This window comes from Petaurus breviceps, unplaced genomic scaffold (genome assembly GCF_028583685.1).
Source record: "Petaurus breviceps papuanus isolate PSGF00001 unplaced genomic scaffold, PetGlider_PUasm1.0 126, whole genome shotgun sequence".
NCBI classification, from domain to species: domain Eukaryota; kingdom Metazoa; phylum Chordata; class Mammalia; order Diprotodontia; family Petauridae; genus Petaurus; species Petaurus breviceps.
Window position 1 is genome coordinate 75780496 of NW_027185655.1, and position 18343 is coordinate 75798838.

At 39.5% G+C, this 18343-nt stretch overlaps 1 protein-coding gene across 4 annotated transcripts in view; it reads left to right on the forward strand.

Annotated features, from left to right (window-relative positions):
- Positions 1-51: 51 nt before the first annotated feature.
- The window catches only part of SH3RF1 (SH3 domain containing ring finger 1), a 243384-nt gene continuing 225092 nt past the window's right edge, over positions 52-18343 (forward strand). The window contains exons 1-3 of one of the 4 annotated variants that reach the window (XM_069097176.1): positions 52-384; positions 1654-1875; positions 2558-3032. In XM_069097176.1, the coding sequence (XP_068953277.1) occupies positions 2649-3032 (384 nt within the window). In that variant the 5' untranslated portion in view covers positions 52-384; positions 1654-1875; positions 2558-2648. The remainder of the gene's footprint in view (positions 385-1653; positions 1876-2557; positions 3033-18343) is intronic. The other 3 variants (XM_069097183.1, XM_069097189.1, XM_069097168.1) reach the window with 3 other exon arrangements.

The window sequence follows — 18343 nt, forward strand, 5'->3', positions numbered from 1 at the left end:
GTGTGTGTGTGTGTGTGTGTGTGTGTGTGTGTGTGTGTGTGTGTGTGTGTGTGCGCGCGCGCGCGCGGGCGTGTAGGGGGCGCAGCAGAGTGGAGTCTTTCTATGTGCCGCCGAGTCGTCAGAGACAGGCAGACACACACACACACACACAGGCACACACACAGAGACAGCAGGGCTGGGGCGGCATCGGCTGCATCAGCTGCATCTGCTGCTGCTGCCGCGGCCGTCGCAACCCCCTTCCCTCCACTGCTGCTGCTGTTGCTGCTGTGCCCGCGAACAAAGAGGAGAAGGCAGCTCCATACCGGGAGCAGGGGGCCCCTGGACCCCGGCTCCTGCCTCCTCCAGCCCTCCTTGGCCACGGAGGAGCCACTCAGGAAGGAGATGGTGGGTGCCTTCTCTCTTGTTTTCTCCCCGCCTCGCTTCCTCTCCCTCTCGCGCTCTTTCCCTCTGCTCTCTCTTTCACCGGGTTGCGGGGTGGATGTCTCTCCTTCCCGGGAGCGCTGGAGGGCCAGCTCGCTTTGCCGGCTGGGTCCCTGTGGGTGCCCGGGGAGCCAGGAGGGAATTGGCGAGGTGTGGGATCCCCGGCAGGGCTTCCGTGGCCCGGGCGTCAGGCTTGGCGAGGGGGTCCTCCCCGGGCTTGACCAGCTTCCCGAAGATCACCAGGACTATCCCCCCCCCCCCCCCGCCAGTCTGTTTCTATGGGGACTGTTATCTCTTTACTTCTCCCGCCCCTTTCTCTAATAGGTTTTCTTGTTTTGTCCCCCCCCTCCCCCACTTTGTGCCGAGCTAAGTTTCGCAACTTAAGGCTACGCATTTATTTTTAAGTACATGAAAACTTCCAGAGAGAGAGTGAGTGTGTGTGTGTGTGTGTGTGTGTGTGGCCCCTGCCACAACCGAAAGGCGAAAGCACAGAGGATTGTATTTAATAACCCCTTTTACAGTCCCCTTGACTTTTCCCACTTGGAAGTGGCCGCGCTGTGTCCCGAACACCTTGCTGTGGAGTGGGGGTTGGGGGGGTGGGGAGGGCAGAGACACAGAAGAGAGAGATGGGTGGGTTGCCTTTATACAGTATTTCTCTTCTGTTTTGGGTATGAGTAAATAATCTGTAGGGATTGTCTTTTTAGGGGGTGAGGGAAATGAAGAGATGGAGGTGGGTAATGATTGTTTTTACTGAGTGGTCGAATTTCCTATTCTGCCAACTGCTTTCTAGGCAAAGATTCCTCATTGTCAGATTCACAATTATTTTTGCCTGTTGTCTTGAATGGAATTAGGGCAGGCAGTTTAAACAACCAAAAAAACCCAAAACAAAATCAATGTACTTTAGAGTTTGTGAATGACTGGAGGTGGAAATTGGTATAAATTACTGCAGGTTTTATATTTTAGAAACTTTCAAACCAATCTTTTTAGAGGTAATCCTTGGAATTTGATCTTAGAATCCATAGTAAGTTGTAAGTTACAGCCCCTCGTTTTACAGCATTGACCTTTTATTCTTTTTTATAAGAAATATTACATAACCTCATTTTTAAGCCCAGATAAGAAAATAAGATTTGCAGTTGCTTGTTAGCTAAGGGTCTTACTAGTGTTGGAGTCAATAAGACCGGGATTCAAATCCAATCTTCTGTGCTCCTAATGCACATAACCTCTCTATTCCAGGAAAACCTTTTAAGACTAAAAGTTACAGACAAGTGACTGATCTGCATCAGGGGAGGGAGTTTCCATCTTGGGAGTTTCCTTACTCATGAAATCACAGCCCCAGACTTAAAAAAGAAACATATCTGATACTGGAGCCAGTTTGCCACAACAGGCAGAAGAATTTATTAAACTCTAAAGTGGTTTGAAAATTGGAGCTTTGTTGGATGTTAATTGTAATTTCAGGTAAAGAAAACTTTAAATTAGCTTCTGTTTAGCTTTTCATTTAAGCCAAGTACTGCAGTTAATAATAACACTATGATGGTCAAAGAAATTATCTTCTTTATTTCATTTCATACATTACATTTATTACAGAAATCCTTCTGTAATAAGCACTTAATGGCTATTACAAAACAGTGTACTTCTAAATAGCTTTAGGGATTATTTTTTAATTGTGTAGAAATCTTTTAAAAAATGATTGACTCACCAGTGTAGGAACAGTGTTCAGAAGCAAAGCAGACTCTATTAAAAAATATTTATGAATGTTTTGGTTCTTGGCCCTTCTTCTATAGATCCATATGTTGCCCAAGTTGGAAGGGATTTAGAGACCATCTGATTTGATGCTTTTATTTTGCAGATGAGGAAATTGAGGCAGAGTAAGGCCAATGAGGTAAATCACAAAGTGATTTATTAATTTTAAATTAAACTAATACTATATAGTGATTCACCATAATTTAAAGTCAACTTCTTTTATTCAATTAAATTTCTTAAAAAGTAAACACTTGATTAATGAATTAATGAGCTGGGTAAACCCAGGTCTCTGGACCATAGTGTTCTTTCTGCTTTTCAATGAACTCATTTAAAAAGTTTTTTCCCCCAGATTACATTATTCATTTATTTTTCTTTTTTCCCTACCCACCGATCCCAGAAGAGAGTCTGAACAGGCATGGATGTTACATGAATCACTTTAAGGAAGGTGAACAACTATGAAGACTTTTTTCTCAGTAAATTAGATAAAGATGGATGAATCTGCCTTGTTGGATCTGTTGGAATGTCCTGTGTGTTTAGAACGACTTGATGCTTCTGCAAAGGTCTTGCCTTGCCAGCACACATTTTGCAAACGCTGTTTGCTCGGGATTGTTGGCTCTCGAAATGAACTGAGGTGTCCAGAATGCAGGACTTTAGTGGGCTGCGGAGTTGATGAGCTACCCAGTAACATCCTGTTGGTTAGGCTGTTGGATGGAATCAAGCAGAGACCTCGAAAACCAGGCACCAGCAGCGGGATTAACTGCACAAATGCTCTCAGGGCCCAGGGCAGTGCTGTTGTGAATTGTAGTTCAAAAGATCCCCAAGGCTCCCAAGGTGGACAGCAACGAGTGCAGGCCCGGAGCCCCCCAGTACGAGTAAGTAGCCAAGAAACAACTAGTTGGTGAATCCCAATAAGTGCATGGAAGACTAGATTTCCTTTTTGCTTCCTTTTATTCATTACCAGTACTTAAGAAAACAAGTGCTTTTGGAACTGGTGGTAAATTATCTATTTTGAAATACCTTGTTATTCTGTATGTGTTCTCAGCTAAAGTAAGTTTTTTCAGGGAAATTACCAAGTTATTCAAAGGTAATTTAAAAGATGGCAGGTTGTGGTAACTTGTAATATGTTGGTTAGGTGTGATTGTGGTTTATTTTTCCCCCACACTGATTATATATGTCCAGAATAGAAAACCAGCCCTGTGGCATTATTTTTTGCTTCTGGTTGTGGTGGTGTTTGACTTTATAAAAATATACTACTGTATATGCGGGTAGAAGGAGTTCTTAACAGACCATAGCCACAGGTAGGTCGGTTTTGTTGCCATGGCAACAAAGTGTCATACTGGACTGTGCACGATCTAATCACAGTTTGTTTTTTTTCTTCTGGGAGTTCAATAAAATTAATTAAGCCAAGATCTTTTATTAGAGCTTCAGTGTGGGCCTGAGTTGAGGCTGGAAAAAAATTTTAAGTGTAACTCTATGTGACTGCTACCACTTGAAATCAACCAATAAACATCCATTTATTAAGCACCCAATGTGTGCCAAGCAGAGGCAAATAGATGACTCAGTGGATAGAATGCTAGACCTCCAGTTAGAAGACCTGAATTCAAATGCAGCCTCAGATGATTAATAACTGTGTGACTCTAGGCAAGTCACTTGTTTGCCTTAATCCACCCCAGAAGGAAGTGGCAAACCATTTCAGTATCTTTGCCAAGAAAACCTCATGGCATGCTATGGCCATCAGTGTTATTTCGAAGAGTCAAACACAGCTGAGAAACAACAGTGTACCAAGTACTGTGTTAGCTGCCAGGAATGTAAAGATGAAAGTGATATTGTTCCTGCCTTTAATGAATTTATGAGGAGGGGATATAGGGAAGACCTGCAGATAGTATTGGATTTGGAGTCAAATTACCTGGAGATTGAATCTTGGTGTGGCCACACATGATACCCATGTTTTCCTATCTGTAAAATGAGAGTGTTTGACCAGATGACCTGTAAGGTCCCTTCTGACTCTCCTTATGCAGTTTGATACAAAATAAATACAAAACAGTTTTGGCGAGAAGTTCCTATGGGTTGGGCATATCAGGAAAGGCTTCAGGTAGAATATGGTGCTTAGCTGAGCCTCAATGTATTTTAATCAAATATATTCCTTAGGAATAAACTATTTTATTAAGTAAGGTCAGAAGTCTGGCAATAATATTATTTTGTAATAAGATAATATGATATCTTTATACTATGTTGTGGATTTTTCTCTCTCCTTTTCTTTTTGGGGGAAGTAAATGTAGGAAAAGTAGTTTGTCAAGTAAATAGTTGCATTTGTCATGGCGAAGACTGTTTTGGAAATTGGCCAAATTGTCATGGATCCAGTTTTAATTAGTAGTTAATCTTGCTTAAAATATTTTTCAGCAGTTCATAGGATCTTAGATTTAGAGCTAAGGGACCCTAGAACTCCTTGAGATCAGCTCTCTGATTTTACTATTGAGCAGACCAGAGAGGATTAGTGACTTGCCCAGCCTCACAGGTGATAGAGTAAGTGCCTAACTCACACTTATTTTAACACTTGAAGTTTATAAGGCCATTCCCTCCCAACAGCCTGGTAAGGTAAGTAGTACAATTTTTTAAATTACTATTTTACATATGAAACTGAGGCTCAGAGAGATGAAATGTCTTGACCCAAGTTTACACAGGTGTTAAGTATCAGTGTAGACTCGATTGCAGGTCCCTCCTTCCCCCCTGAGGTGCTGGTATCTATTATAACCTTCCACTAAAAAATAATGTACTTTGTAGATTCTTTTGTAGTTTCTTTTGATATGCTACAGGGATTTTTCATCTTGCAGGCATTAGATAATACAGGTTTCACCTAGAATGTATGAGGAGCCGCTGGTCTGACTGCAGCTCTGCCACTGTGACTGCTGCAAACACTAGGTTGCCTTTATAGTCATCCCCCAGGGGATGGCCCCAAATTTAGAAAACTGGCCCTTTGAAAACCCATCACTGGCAGATCATTTGATGATCTTTTCTTTTGATTCACATTTTAAAATTTCTTCCGGAAAGTGAGTGTTTTGAGGGCGAGGGTGATCCTTTTAAGTGTTTGGGGTCCATGTGCTATGGATTGAATAAATACACAAGTGCTCTCCTTGGCATTTGTCTATTTCCCCGGACTCTTTCAAGAAAAATTCTGCAGGAAACAAGGCATGGGGAATTTCACTCATGAATCTTTTAACTGGAACACCAGTCATCACATTGGTCATTTCTGAGACACCTGACCCAGGTCTACTTCCTTTAAAGACTGGGGAGATTTGCCTCTTTGGAAAGGTTTTGTTTCACTCTTAATTAGACTAGAAGGATAGCTTCTGGCTATGAATAGAAAGTGTCTTTGTTGTTGACACATCACTTGTGTTAAGGGGAATGCTCTAAATGTTTGATCATTAGTAAAAAGAATTTGGTGGAGGGAGCTCAAGTATTCAACTGAACAGCCCTAAGATTTTAGAGTTAATTATTTACAGCCTTGGTTTTCTTTGTAGGCAAGAAATTTGCTACCTACTTTCATTGATCAAGAGCTGAAAAGGACCTGAGAGGTCCTTTAGTCTAACCCCTTTATTTTGAATGAGGAAATGGAGACTTAGGGTGGTGAAGAGACTTGCCTGAGGTAACACTGGCAGAAAAGTGGGTGAACAGGTATTCAAACCCACATCCATTGACTCTAAAGGAAGCATTCCTTCCAACTGTTATCTCCCTCCATAATACACCCACACAGTTCTTGTGTTTTTGAACTGCTAAGGTATTTCAGGTATGCATCGCTATGTAAATAGTTGCTAGTATTTATGGCAGTAATAACCAGCTAGTATTGATGGTATTTTTCTAGGTTTTACCATTTTTCTTATTTTATTACCTTATTTTTATTAACTCTGATCTATTTTGGGACAGTAATAGCAAAGGATCTATGATTTCATCAGTATGGGAGATACCTTATGTGGGAATTCCCCCCTGTAGAGAGTTCAGAACCATATATAACTTAGTGAATTAATTCTGTGGAGTTACTTGGTGCACATAGAGCTAAAATGACTTGTCTAATGTCACAGAGGTAATTAATGTCACAGGTGATACTTGAACCCAAGGTCTGCTTGATTCCAAACCCAAGTGTTCTGTTACTTAGTATATTACTTGTGATTTCTCTGCATGGAGAAAAATTGTTTTTTAAGAAACTGAACTTATATTGCAGCTTACTGTAACTTGGGTATGTTAGTAGAGAAGGGTGAAATAGGAATAAAATATGTTGTTTTTATTGAAGTAGAATTTACCCCAAGGTGGCATAGTAGATAGAGCACTGGACCAGGAAAAGTCAAATTCAAATCCTCCCATATACATACTATATGACTAGGGAAAGTCATTTAACTTCTCTGTGCCTCAGTTTCCTCATCTGTAAAATGAAGATGTTGAACTTGGTGGCATCTAAGGTATCTTCCACCTCTAAATCTGTGTCTAATGAGTGGTGCCAAATATTTCATTACTTACGAGGACAGCCTCTTCTGCTTAAAATAACTCTTCATTAGCAGTTAACAGTACTTTTTATAGTCAGACTAAACAGTGGTAAAATACATTCTATTTGATGCATGTTTTCTAAGCATTTTAAAAATATACTTGTAGGTCTAGGAGATAATTCTTGAGAAAGTAAGAAATCACAGTTTGTGGATGGCACTGAGGTTGGCAGGCACAGTCTCTCTCAGACACACACACACTCACACACTCAAAATTTCTTCAGACTCAATGAGAGAGTGGCCATAATGACTGCCAAGCATTTATCCTTGTCAGGGAAATATTTTTAAATGACAGTACCGTGAAACATGCATGTTGCCTCATGTTTTGGCACAGCTCAAAGTGATAACACATGGAACGTTGCTTTAGTTTATTAGTTATGTCCCATTATATACCAGTAGACTTGAGATCATGTGGCTTCTTCGTGTCCTTAGCTGAGGCAGAGTGAGTATTATCAGCAGATCTGAATATTTCTAATATGTTCTGCATATCTTGTTTCCAGAATTTGACTCATTAGCTCAGTCCAAAGACAGAATGAAGAGGGGTAACGGTTAGGGCCTGCCCTACCTGAGTCAGCTTTGGAAGCTTTCATTCTTGCCCTTAGGCAGAGCATTACCTTGACTTGGTTTTAAACTGAGGATCAACACCTGCATAGGCCTCTAGGGAATAATGATCCTTGCTCATCCAATCTTTGCCTATCTTCAGTGTAATGGAAAGAAGACTGCCTTAGAGTCAGGGGCCATGGGTTTTAATCCTGCCTCTGTAATCTTGGGGCAAGTACCTCAATTTCCTCAAAACAAAAGGTTGGACCAGATGAGCTCTAAGGTTCCTTCCAGCTCTAAATTTATATGGTGTATTAGATAGAGTGTTGCTCTTGGAGTGAGGAAAACCTTAACCATTAATTAGCTGTGTGACCCTGGATAAGTCACTTAACCTTTGTCAGCATCAGTAATAGCACCTATCGCATAGAGTTGTTGTGGATCAAATGCAATAACACATATATAATCTTCAGTGAACGCAGTGAGATGAGACCTGGAGAAGGCAGCTTGGCATTGTGGATCAAACAGCTGGGCTTGTAATCAGAAAGATTTAAGTTCAAAACCTGCCTCAAGGATTTTCTGTGTGACCCTAGGCTTGTCATTTAACCACTACATGCCTGGGGAGTCTTTGATCTTTCAGCCAGCCTTTCTATATCTTATCATTACTATTGGAAAGTATTACACTCTCAATCTTTTGTCTTGGAGCTCAAGTTCATTGGATTCAGAGTCAAATGAGACCTGGGAGATCACCTGGTAGAGAGGTGTCAAACTCATGACCCATCTGGGACCAGCAGGGAGGGATTAATTTCTATCTGAGCTCAACACAACTCATCTAATCTAACCCTCTCATTTTACAGATGAGGGAACTGAGGCATGGGGGAAGTAAAAGGACATAGTCAAAAGTCTCACAGGTAGTAAAGTGTAGAATTAGGGTTCAACACCAGCTTCATGTGTGGCATGTCCCAAAAGTCTTAGTGCGGTTTGTAAGTTTTCATGGTTTAGAGCTTAAATAGCTTAAAACTGCACTAAGAATTTGGGGATACTGTAGAAGAAATATAGCTCTGCTTTTTTGACTGATGTGATAGATAACTGGCCTTGCCTTCTTTCATTCCACAAGTATTGATTCCTGGACTTGGAATAAGGAAGACTCATTTTTGTTCACATCCGACCTTAGATTAACCCTGTTTGCCTCAGTTTCCTTGTCCTTTACATGAGCTGGAGAAAGAAATGGCAACCCACTTTAGTATCTTTGCCAAGAAAACCCATTTTTCACAAAGAATTGGACAAGAATGCATAACAACAAAAACCTAGTAAGGATCAGAAATTGCTTGGTGCTAGGGGAGGGGTGTAACTAATGTAGTCCTTACCTTCAAGGAATTTACACATGAATATTTAAGGAATAATCCAGTAGTAAACTATATGTAAGACAACAAGAGGAGAGGTGTTACAGGGATATGATTGGGATGGTGAATTTGAAAATGTTGAACTTGGAGTCTATGGAATCTGACTTTGAATCCCTCCTCTTCTTCCTTTGACCTCTGTGACTTGGGGCAGGTTACTTAATCCATTTGGCTTCAGTTTTTCATCTGTAAAATGTGGTTAGAATTAGATCAGCGAGTGATTGTAAATGTTTAACAACCTTCTCTCCAAAATACACAGGACACACTTTTAAGTTTAATCTGCACTCTTAACATTTTCTCCATCATTTTATCAAATCTAGACAATTAACAAAACCAGAAATCAAGCCAATTTCCAAGGTATAAATGCTCACATCTCAGGAGGAGCTGTCACTCTGGGCTAGATCACAGTCAGGAGCCCTTTCAACTCTAAATTTATGATCCTATGGTTAAGGACCAAATAAGTGTTACAGTCAACAATAATGATAGTAATTGGTAACACAAATTGTGGTGATTGAAGACTTCTGTTCCTTGAAACAGCTCTGTGATATAGGTAAATATGAGTATTATTATCTCTATTTTGTAGATGAATTCACTGAGACTCAGTGAGATCAAATGACTGTCCCATATGTAGAGGTCACTGGGATGACCAGTTAAGGCTTCATGAAGACAGTGAGACCAAGAACTGTACTTTGAAAGATGGGATTTGGATAGGTGGAGGAGAGTTGGGGAGGGACTTTAGGCCATTAGAACAGAGCTGAAGATAGTGTTTTTCTCCAAACCCTTAGAATCCTACCTTTGCTTTATAGCTTACTGTGGCTCCCTAGCCTTTCTTTTACATTTATCAGTTCCATTGGAAAGGCAATGGAATTAAAAATGCCCACCCTATACCCATGGAAAAATGAGTGATAACACAAAAGGAGAAAAATCCCTTCTCTCATTCACCCTCTGACTGCTCCTCGGAGATTATGCATGTAGTCATCAGTGCCAAGACAAGAGGAAGACAGTGGTTGTTTCATGAATGGTGGCATATGGGTATATATAAATATAGCCATCTTAAAGATAGATGTGTGAGAGAGCTCTTCAGTGGAAGCTGGAAGGGAATGGAGGTGCCATTTCAGATGGATGACAGCAGTAAATTACTTGAGTTGTGAAACAGAGAAAAGTAAGCAGTAGGAGGGCTCGAAAATGAATTTTTCAGCTGTATTAAATATAGTACAGAAAGGCAAGGGTTGTCAAGTTTTAAACATTTTTCTGTTACCCTTTGGAAATAACAAATATCCTAAAATACCTTTAAAAAAAAGAATCCTCTCCCCCTAGTGCTCTACTGCTAGAGGCCAGTGTAAATTTTTATTATTTTTATTGTTTAATTAGCAATTGTCTCCAAGTAATAAGGAATTACTTTTATCCTTTTGAAACTTAGAAGTGAGAGTCTAATTTCTAGTTTGTGGGAGAGGTTTCTGTTCAGTCATTTCCATTTAATAGGCTTATGCCTGACTGCTGCTGGAATTCATGATTCATGTGGGTATGTATGGGGAGATGGCTAGATGGGTCAGAGTGCTGGAAGACCTGACTAAATCCTGCCTCAGGAGCTTACTGTAGTAGTTGACCCTGGACAAGGTGCTGAATCTGCCTCTGGGTCCTCATTAATAAAATGGGATAGAGATAGTTCACACCTCAGCCCCCTGTAGTTAAGATCATCAGACAAAGAAAGCATCCAGTAAAAGCTGCTCACTGGGCTAGCTAGGTGGAGCAGTGAATAGAGCACAGCCCTGGGAAGACCTGAATTCAAATCCTCTCAGATACTTGATCACACTTAGTAGCTGTGTGGCCTTGGGCAAGTCACTTAGCCTCAATTGCCTTACCTTCACCCTTCCAAAAAAAAATAAATAGAAGCTCACTCTTTCTTTAAGATGGCTATATATACATATACATTTCTGATCTCCCTGATGTGGGCAGACCCCTCCTCAGATACAGATTGCAACCTGCAACCCATTCATCCCTGCCTGGCCTGGTAGTCTCTTGCCCATTTCTTCCTTCCCATAAGTTCACTAGGTGAAATACCTCGAGTCTTTCTAGATTGATACAGTGGCATCACCTCTGGGAACACAAAGTCCTGTCCATGCCATGATGAGGGAGTTTTAATTAATTAATTAATCATTTTATTTATAATTAATCTATAATGATTAATTTATATATTATTTATAATTAATTATTAAATAGTTTTAATTAATTAATTGTTATTATTATTTCTTAAAGCAATTAGGGGCTAAGTAACTTGCTCAAGGTTACACGGCCAGGTGTTTCTGGGTGGGTGCTAAGTGTCTGAGCCTGGATTTGATCTCAGGTCATACTGACTCTGGGGCCCGGTGATCTTACTCACTGCAATACCTGGCCGCCCCTCTAGTTTTAATTTATATGAGGTATCTCACAGTACTTTTGGAGAGTGATCAAGTATAAAGTTACTCTTTCAAAGATTGGTTCTCTTTTAAAATGTTTAGCGTATAGATTTTTAATTTTTTTTTGTCTTGGATCCTTGGCAATTTGGGAAAGCCTATGTACCCCCTTTTAGAATAATGGTTTTTTTTTTTTTGCTTTTGCTTTTTGGAGGGCAATTGGGGTTAAGTGACTTGCCCAAAGTCACACAGCTAGTAAGTAGAATAATGTTTTTAGATGCATAAAATATATAGCACTATAGTATATTAAAGTACAGTTATCAAAATATTTTCTTTAAAGTTCATGCATTTCAGGTTAAGACCCTCTGACATGGTCCATACCACTTTTTTAGGGGGAGGGGTCAAGGAAGTCTGGGTTTCCTTATCTCACTCACACAAGCTGGAAATGCCATGTTTCCTCACAGTTTGATCCCATTGCTGATCTTAAAGGAAACTCTGATCTGCTCAGTTTCCAGCTTGGGTCAATCCACCTCTCTTTAGGCAGCCTAGTAGCACCCAGCTCCCAGGGGCCCACTATATTAGTGCTGGACCTAGTGCATTGTAGCTTATAATGCCCAGGCTCAAAGAATCCCACCAGCCTCAGCCCCCCCAGTAACTGGGATTATAGGCCATGTTCTTCTCAAGTCACTTATTTTGCAGCTAAAGGAACTGAATGCCAGCATCTTGTTCAAAGACATATGGTAAGTAAATCAATAGCAGAACTGGAATTTTCAAACCCAATTTCAGCTCTTAGTGGATGGATAACTACTTGCCTTAGGTGTTATAGAGGAGAGTTTCCTGCTGGTATAGGTTTGACTAGATGGGCTCTGAGGGCGCTTCTATTTCTGAGGTTTAGCTCTGCCTTCCATTTTATTTTTCTCCCTCTACTTCTCCAATATCCAACTGCTTTGTGGGGTGAGGAGAAAGAGGTAATTTTGTGTTAAGGAGCACTTTGGGAAATAGGAAAACCCTCTGGGATTAGGACAGCACGAAGGTACTAGAGATCCTGGGGACGGGAGCACGGAAAGAAAGAAACTTGGGAGACAAAATTCGCTTATATGTGGAAAAAACTCTCTTCCCTACCCCCATTTCTTCTTACTGTTTCTTCTGTACTACTGGGCCCTCTACTAATAATTAGGCTCAGAATAGACCATTATCTTAACACCATATATCAAAATCAAGTCTAAATGGGTGCATGATCTAGGTATAAAGGTTGATACTGTAAGCAGTCTCGTAAAACAAGGAATAGTTTACCTGTCAGACTTGTGGAGAGGGAAAGACTTTATGACTAAACAAGAATTAGAGAACATTATAAAATGTAAAATGGATAATTTTGACTACATGAAATTGAAAAGCTTCTGTACAAACAAAGCCAATGTAACCAAGATTAAGAGGGAGGTGGGAAATTGGGAAAGAATCTTTATAACCTATGTCTGTGACAAAGGACTCATTTCTAAAATATGCAGAGAATTGAGTCAAATTTATAAGAATACAAGTCATTCCCCAATTGATAAATGGTCAAAGGATATGAGCAGGCAATTTTCAGAGAAAGAAATAAAGATATCTTTAAGCACATGAAGAAATGCTCTAAATCACTATTGATTAGAGAAATGCAAATCAAAACAACTCTGAGGTACTACATCTCACCAGTCAGATTGGCTAAGATGACAAAACAGGAAAATGACAATGCTGGAGAGGATGTGGGCAAATTGGAACACTAATGCATTGTTGGTGGAGTTGTGAACTGATCTAGCCTTTCTGGAGAGCAATCTGGAATTATGCCCAAAGGGCTATAAATATTTTCATATCCTTTGACCCAGCAATACTACTCCTAGGGTTATATCCCAAAGAGATCATAGAAGTGGGAGAAAGACCCATATGTACAAAAATATTTATAGCAGCTCTTTTTGTTGTGGCAAAGAATTGGAAATTAAGGGGGTGCTCTTCAATTGGGGAATGGCTGAACAAGTTGTGGTATATGCATGTTATGGAATAATATTGTGCTATAAGAAACGAGGAGCAGACAGTCTTCATATTTACCTGGAGAGGCTTATACAAACTGATGCTGAGTGAGAAGAGTAGAACCAGGAGAAATTTGTGCACAATTACAGACACAACGTATGTGTGATGACCAGCTTTGATAGATTGGACTCTTCTCAGCAATGCAGTGATAGAAGTCAATCCCAAAAGACTCATGATGGAGAGAAATACATGCATCCAGAGAAAGAAATAGAAAGAACTGAGTTTATATACAGGTGGAAGCAAACTACCTGATCTTTTTCCTTCTCTTATTTGGTTTTATGTCGTCTTTACCATTTTTCATTCCATCTGATACAAGGCACTCATACTTTCCTAGTCACCAACGGAGTGAAACAAGACTGTGTACTTGCTCCCATGCTTTTGTAACATGATGTTTTTATCCATGTTGCCAAATGGAGAACGAACAAGACATCAAGGTCAGCTACCACACTGATGAGAAATTCCTCCACTTGAAAAGGATACAAGCCCAGACCAAAGAGGAGGGGTGTCAATGCCTGATTTTCTGTTTGCAGATGATTTTGCAGTCAATGCAGCCTCTGAAGCTGAGATGCAACAGGGTATGGATCAATTCTCTGCTGCTTGTGCTCATTTTGACCTGGCAATTAACACCAAGAAAAGAGAGGTGCTCTAACAGGTACACCACCATCCATCTATGGAACCATTGGTTACAGCAAATGGAGAAGTTTTGAGTGCTGTGGATAAGTTTATTTGCCTTAGTACTGTGCTTTTCAGGGATGTACAGATTGATAATGAGGTTGACAGTTGCATTGCCACAGCTAGTTTGGTATTTGGGAGGCTCCAAAGGAAAGTATGGGAGAGAGGACGTATTAGACTGATAGCCAGACTGAAGTTCTACAGGGTTCTTGTTGATCTCTTCCACAGCAAACTGGAAAGCGAGAAACTGTTGGTAGTTTTTGATCATTGACCTGAAGTGAGAGGGAAAAAAGCCAAGAATCAGGCAAAACCTGACTAATGTATAATGTGAAAGTATTTACAGATCCTATACTTGACTATATGCTGCCATGGTGGGGGGAGAGGAGGGAGGGGGACAAAATGTGAAACTCAAGGAATTGTGGAATTGAATCCTGTAAACTAAAAGGAAACAAATTAATTAAAAAATTAAAAAAAATAATGAGGCTCAGAACTCTGGCTAGCATTATTAATTAATGAAGCTTAATTATATATTAAGTATGCTTTTATGGGTCAGTCTGGGAGCTCAATTTCTGTTAATACTTCTTTTTGGGGGGTGGGGTGGGAAAAAGTTCTGAATACCAGATCCATTAATGAACTTTTGGGTTACAATTCACTGGAAAATTGAAGAGTTGCCTGTTGTGTGAAATGTATGTTTTACTTAAAGCAGCAAAAACAAAAGTAGCTGTGTTGTCACATGTTGTATATATGAGAGAATTTTTTCCTTTAGTTTTTCTTTTCAATGAAACGTAGGAATAGATACTATAATTCAAATGATCTGAACCATAATTCTTTCAGCTTGGTTCCTGTTTAGCTTTCAAAAGCTTTACAGTGAACTCTCATTAACGGATGACATATTGGGTTTGGAGTGTTCCAAAGGTTGATTTTAAGGAAGGAAAACATTCTCCTACTGTTGGTGAAAAAGACTTTTAGATCTCATCTGATGTTCTTATGGTTTTTATTTATAGTTGAGAGGTTTTTTTCCTCCCTGGATGACACTGAGAAGATTATAGTTCTTGAAGAAAGCATAATAAATTCCTGGTCCAGTTATCTGTGCATTGAATATTTCTATATTTAAAGAAACTCATGATCTTTCTTATAACTGGGAAAGCGTATGTCTAATTACTGCATTCTCCAGCAGATACTGTATGTAAGATTTTGGGAATGCAATACTGTGTTTTACCTTATTCTCAAGAGCCTAAATATTTTTATCTATACAAGAGTGCGGTTTCATCATTTTGGCTTAACAAAAATAATCCTCTATAAGAAAGTGTAAAGTAAGAAAGGAATTTGACAAAAGGTGGGCACCTACTGTATTTTTTTCAAAATTATTTTAGACAAATACTAAAACAAATACATAAGAAAAGAAACATCATAAACTTAAATATAAGAAAAGAAAAAAAGATGTTATGTGCACAGCAGAACATAGAAAGCTGTGCATCTTTGCTTCCTTGTAGGTTTTCTTTTGTTCTCTGCTGTACACTTTTTACTTTGTTCTTTTCCCCCCTTCGTCCCCTCCAAGGTTAATTGAGCATGAATATATTTATATATAGGTATTGATATATTCATAAATGTATACATACATATATGTGTGTGTATATCTATACTTTTCCCTACTTTCCCTTGTTTTTATGTTTGTACACTTCTCTTTTTTCCTATTTCTCCTAACTCCTCTACTTGACTTCTGCCAGCTACCTTGCCCTCCAGTTAACTCCCCTCCACTTAACCTACCCCCAGTCCATCAATCCCTCCCTTATCCTCCCATTCCCCAAAATCGAAACACCCTTTTGTACATCCCTTTGACCTATTCTACTCCCCCCCCACTTTCCCATCTAAAGCTCCTAATACCCTTCTCTACCCCCTTTTAACTTCTTCCCTCACCCTCCCCTCTAAAGAGCCCTCCTTTATCCTCTCCCCCTTCTCTGTCCCCTTAGAGTTTTATTTCTTCTTTAAATTTAGAAGACTTTTGTACTCTTCTAGAGGGACATGGATTTTCCCCTCTTAAACCAGCATTCCTCATAAAAATAGGTTTCCAGAACTAGCAGCCCCCTCCCCCAACTAATTCCTCTGCACTAGTTCATCCTCTTGCACCTCATTTGTATAAGATAATTACTCTTTTAGCTGGTCTTGAATGGTTTTACTTTTTACAGTCTTATCATACTCAGGTCTACTCCAATCTTCCTTATAAGCTACCTAATTACTAGTAACAATTGTAGACATAGGTTTTACATTTTCCATACCATAAAAGGTAGACTTTCTATCCTTATTGAGTCCCATTGTTAAACACCTTATATTTCTCTTAACTCTTGTATGTCAGATCTACTGAGTTCAGAGGTTTTTTTTTTAACAGTCCTGAAAGTCTGACAGTTGATCAAATGTCCATTTTTTTCCCATTCAGAATTATGCTTAGGTTTGCTGGATATGATGTTTTCGGCCGGAGCCCCAGTTCTTTTGCTCTTTTTATATAGTGTTCCAAGACCTGCAATCTCTTAGTGTCGCCAACGCTAGGTCTGTGTGATTCTAATTGTGGTACCATCTTATATAAATTGTTTTTTTCTTGTGGCTTGTAATAGTTTGTCCCTGATCTGGGGGTTTTAGAATTTATAAAATTCCTGTGGGTTTTCCATCGTAGGATCTCTCTTAGGTGGTGATTGGTGGATTTTTTTTCTATTTCTAACTTTCTTCTTTTGTTCTAATGCTTCAGGACAATTTTCTTTAATTATTTCTTGTATTATTGTAACAATTTTTTTTTATCATAGCTTTCAGGTAGTCCAGTTATTCTCATGTTTTCTCTTCTTGATCTGTTCTCCAGAGCAGTTGTTTTTTCATGAGATTCCAATTTTTTCATTCTTTATATTTTAAAAAATTTCTTCATGTCTTTTATAACTTGGCTGGCTTCCCATTGCCCAATTCTGATTTTCAAGTAGTTTTTTTCTTGCTTAAGATTCTGGATCTTTTCTAATTGGTTGACTTTCTTGTCATAATCTTGTTTTTCTTGTAGTATTCTTATTTTTCTTTTTAATTTTTCCTCAGTCTCTCTCATTTGATTTTTAAAGTCATTCTTAAGTTCTTCAATGAATTCTTTTTAGGCAAGTGACCATTTGGCATTACTCTTTGGAGAAGAGGGAGGTTTCTTTGTTTCAGTATCCTCCTCTGAAGAGTCTTCTCTATTCCCATAGTAGCTCTCTATGGTTGGATTCTTTCTCCTTTGCCTGTGCATATTTTTTTTTTTTGGTAATAATTTAGTTTCTATAATCACCTCTAGTCCTGGGTGACAGGGGATGGTGCCTCTGGCCATAGATCCTCTTCAGTTCTCCCCTCTGACCTTAAACTCATACCAAGACTTCCAGCCTCCTGTAAATGCCTACAGCGAGCCACATCCTGCCCTACTGCTTCTTTTTTTTAAGTTAATTTTATTTTTAGTTTTCAACATTCACTTCTATAAGTTTTAAGTTATCTCTCTCTCCCTCCCCTCCACCCTCCTGAACACAGCATGCAATCTCATATAGGGTCTACATCCCTATTAAACATAGTTTCATATTTGTCATATTGTATGGAATAATTAGAATAAATGGGAGGAACCCATGAGAAAGAAAAAACAAAACAAAACATTCATTCTTTCTATCATGAGGCCTTTGGAATTGTTTTAAGTCCCTGCATTGCTGAGAAGGGCTAAGTCTATCAAAGTCAGTTATTGTATATGTACAATGGTCTCCTGGTTCTGCTCACTTCACTCAGCATCAGTTCATATAAGTCTTTCCAGGTTTTTCTGAATTTTTTCTGAATATTCATCATTTCTTATAGTGCAATAGTATTCCATTACGTTCATATACCATGGTTTGTTCAATTTGCCCAATTGATGGGCATCCCTTCAATTTTCAGTTCTTGGCTACCACAAAAAGAGCTGCTGTAAATAATTTTGTACATGTGCTGTCCCACTCTTCTGCCCTCACTTGGGCATATGCTGGTTCCTTCTCACCCTTGCTCCTCTCCGAAGCACAGCTGGATGTGACATTCCTTGTCAGCAGAGGTTCCCTGGATCTTCTGGGCTCAGAAGCCCAACTCCCAACTCCCCAGGGGTAAAAGTTCCTGTGCCAGGGTGGAGGTGACCTCCCAAACCAACTAATCTTGCCTGCTTGTTGTTAAATCAGACTCTGGAGGTGTTTATTCTTCCTGGAGAGGAAATCTAGTCCTGGGATTTTTCTTCTGGTCTTCTCCAATCCCTGTTCTGCCCCTACTGTTACTTGTTTTCTTGGCTCTATGTTCACCCAGAGGTGCTATTTTATCTGTTTTCTGGAGGAAAATCTTGAGAGCTTGAAATTTTCTGACCTACTCTATTTTGTACATGTGCCTACTTCTCCCTACTATATTTTTTGAGTCTCTAGAAAAGTAGATACCCAATCTTAATTGCTGCACACATTTCAGTATCTCAGAGTTTTCATACCCACAAAGTTTTTTCTTGTATTAAATGTAAATCCTTTCAGCTTCAATTTAATCACATTTCCTCTTGTTCTGTTTTTGGTGGACAAGAAGAGCTTGATCATAGGCTATT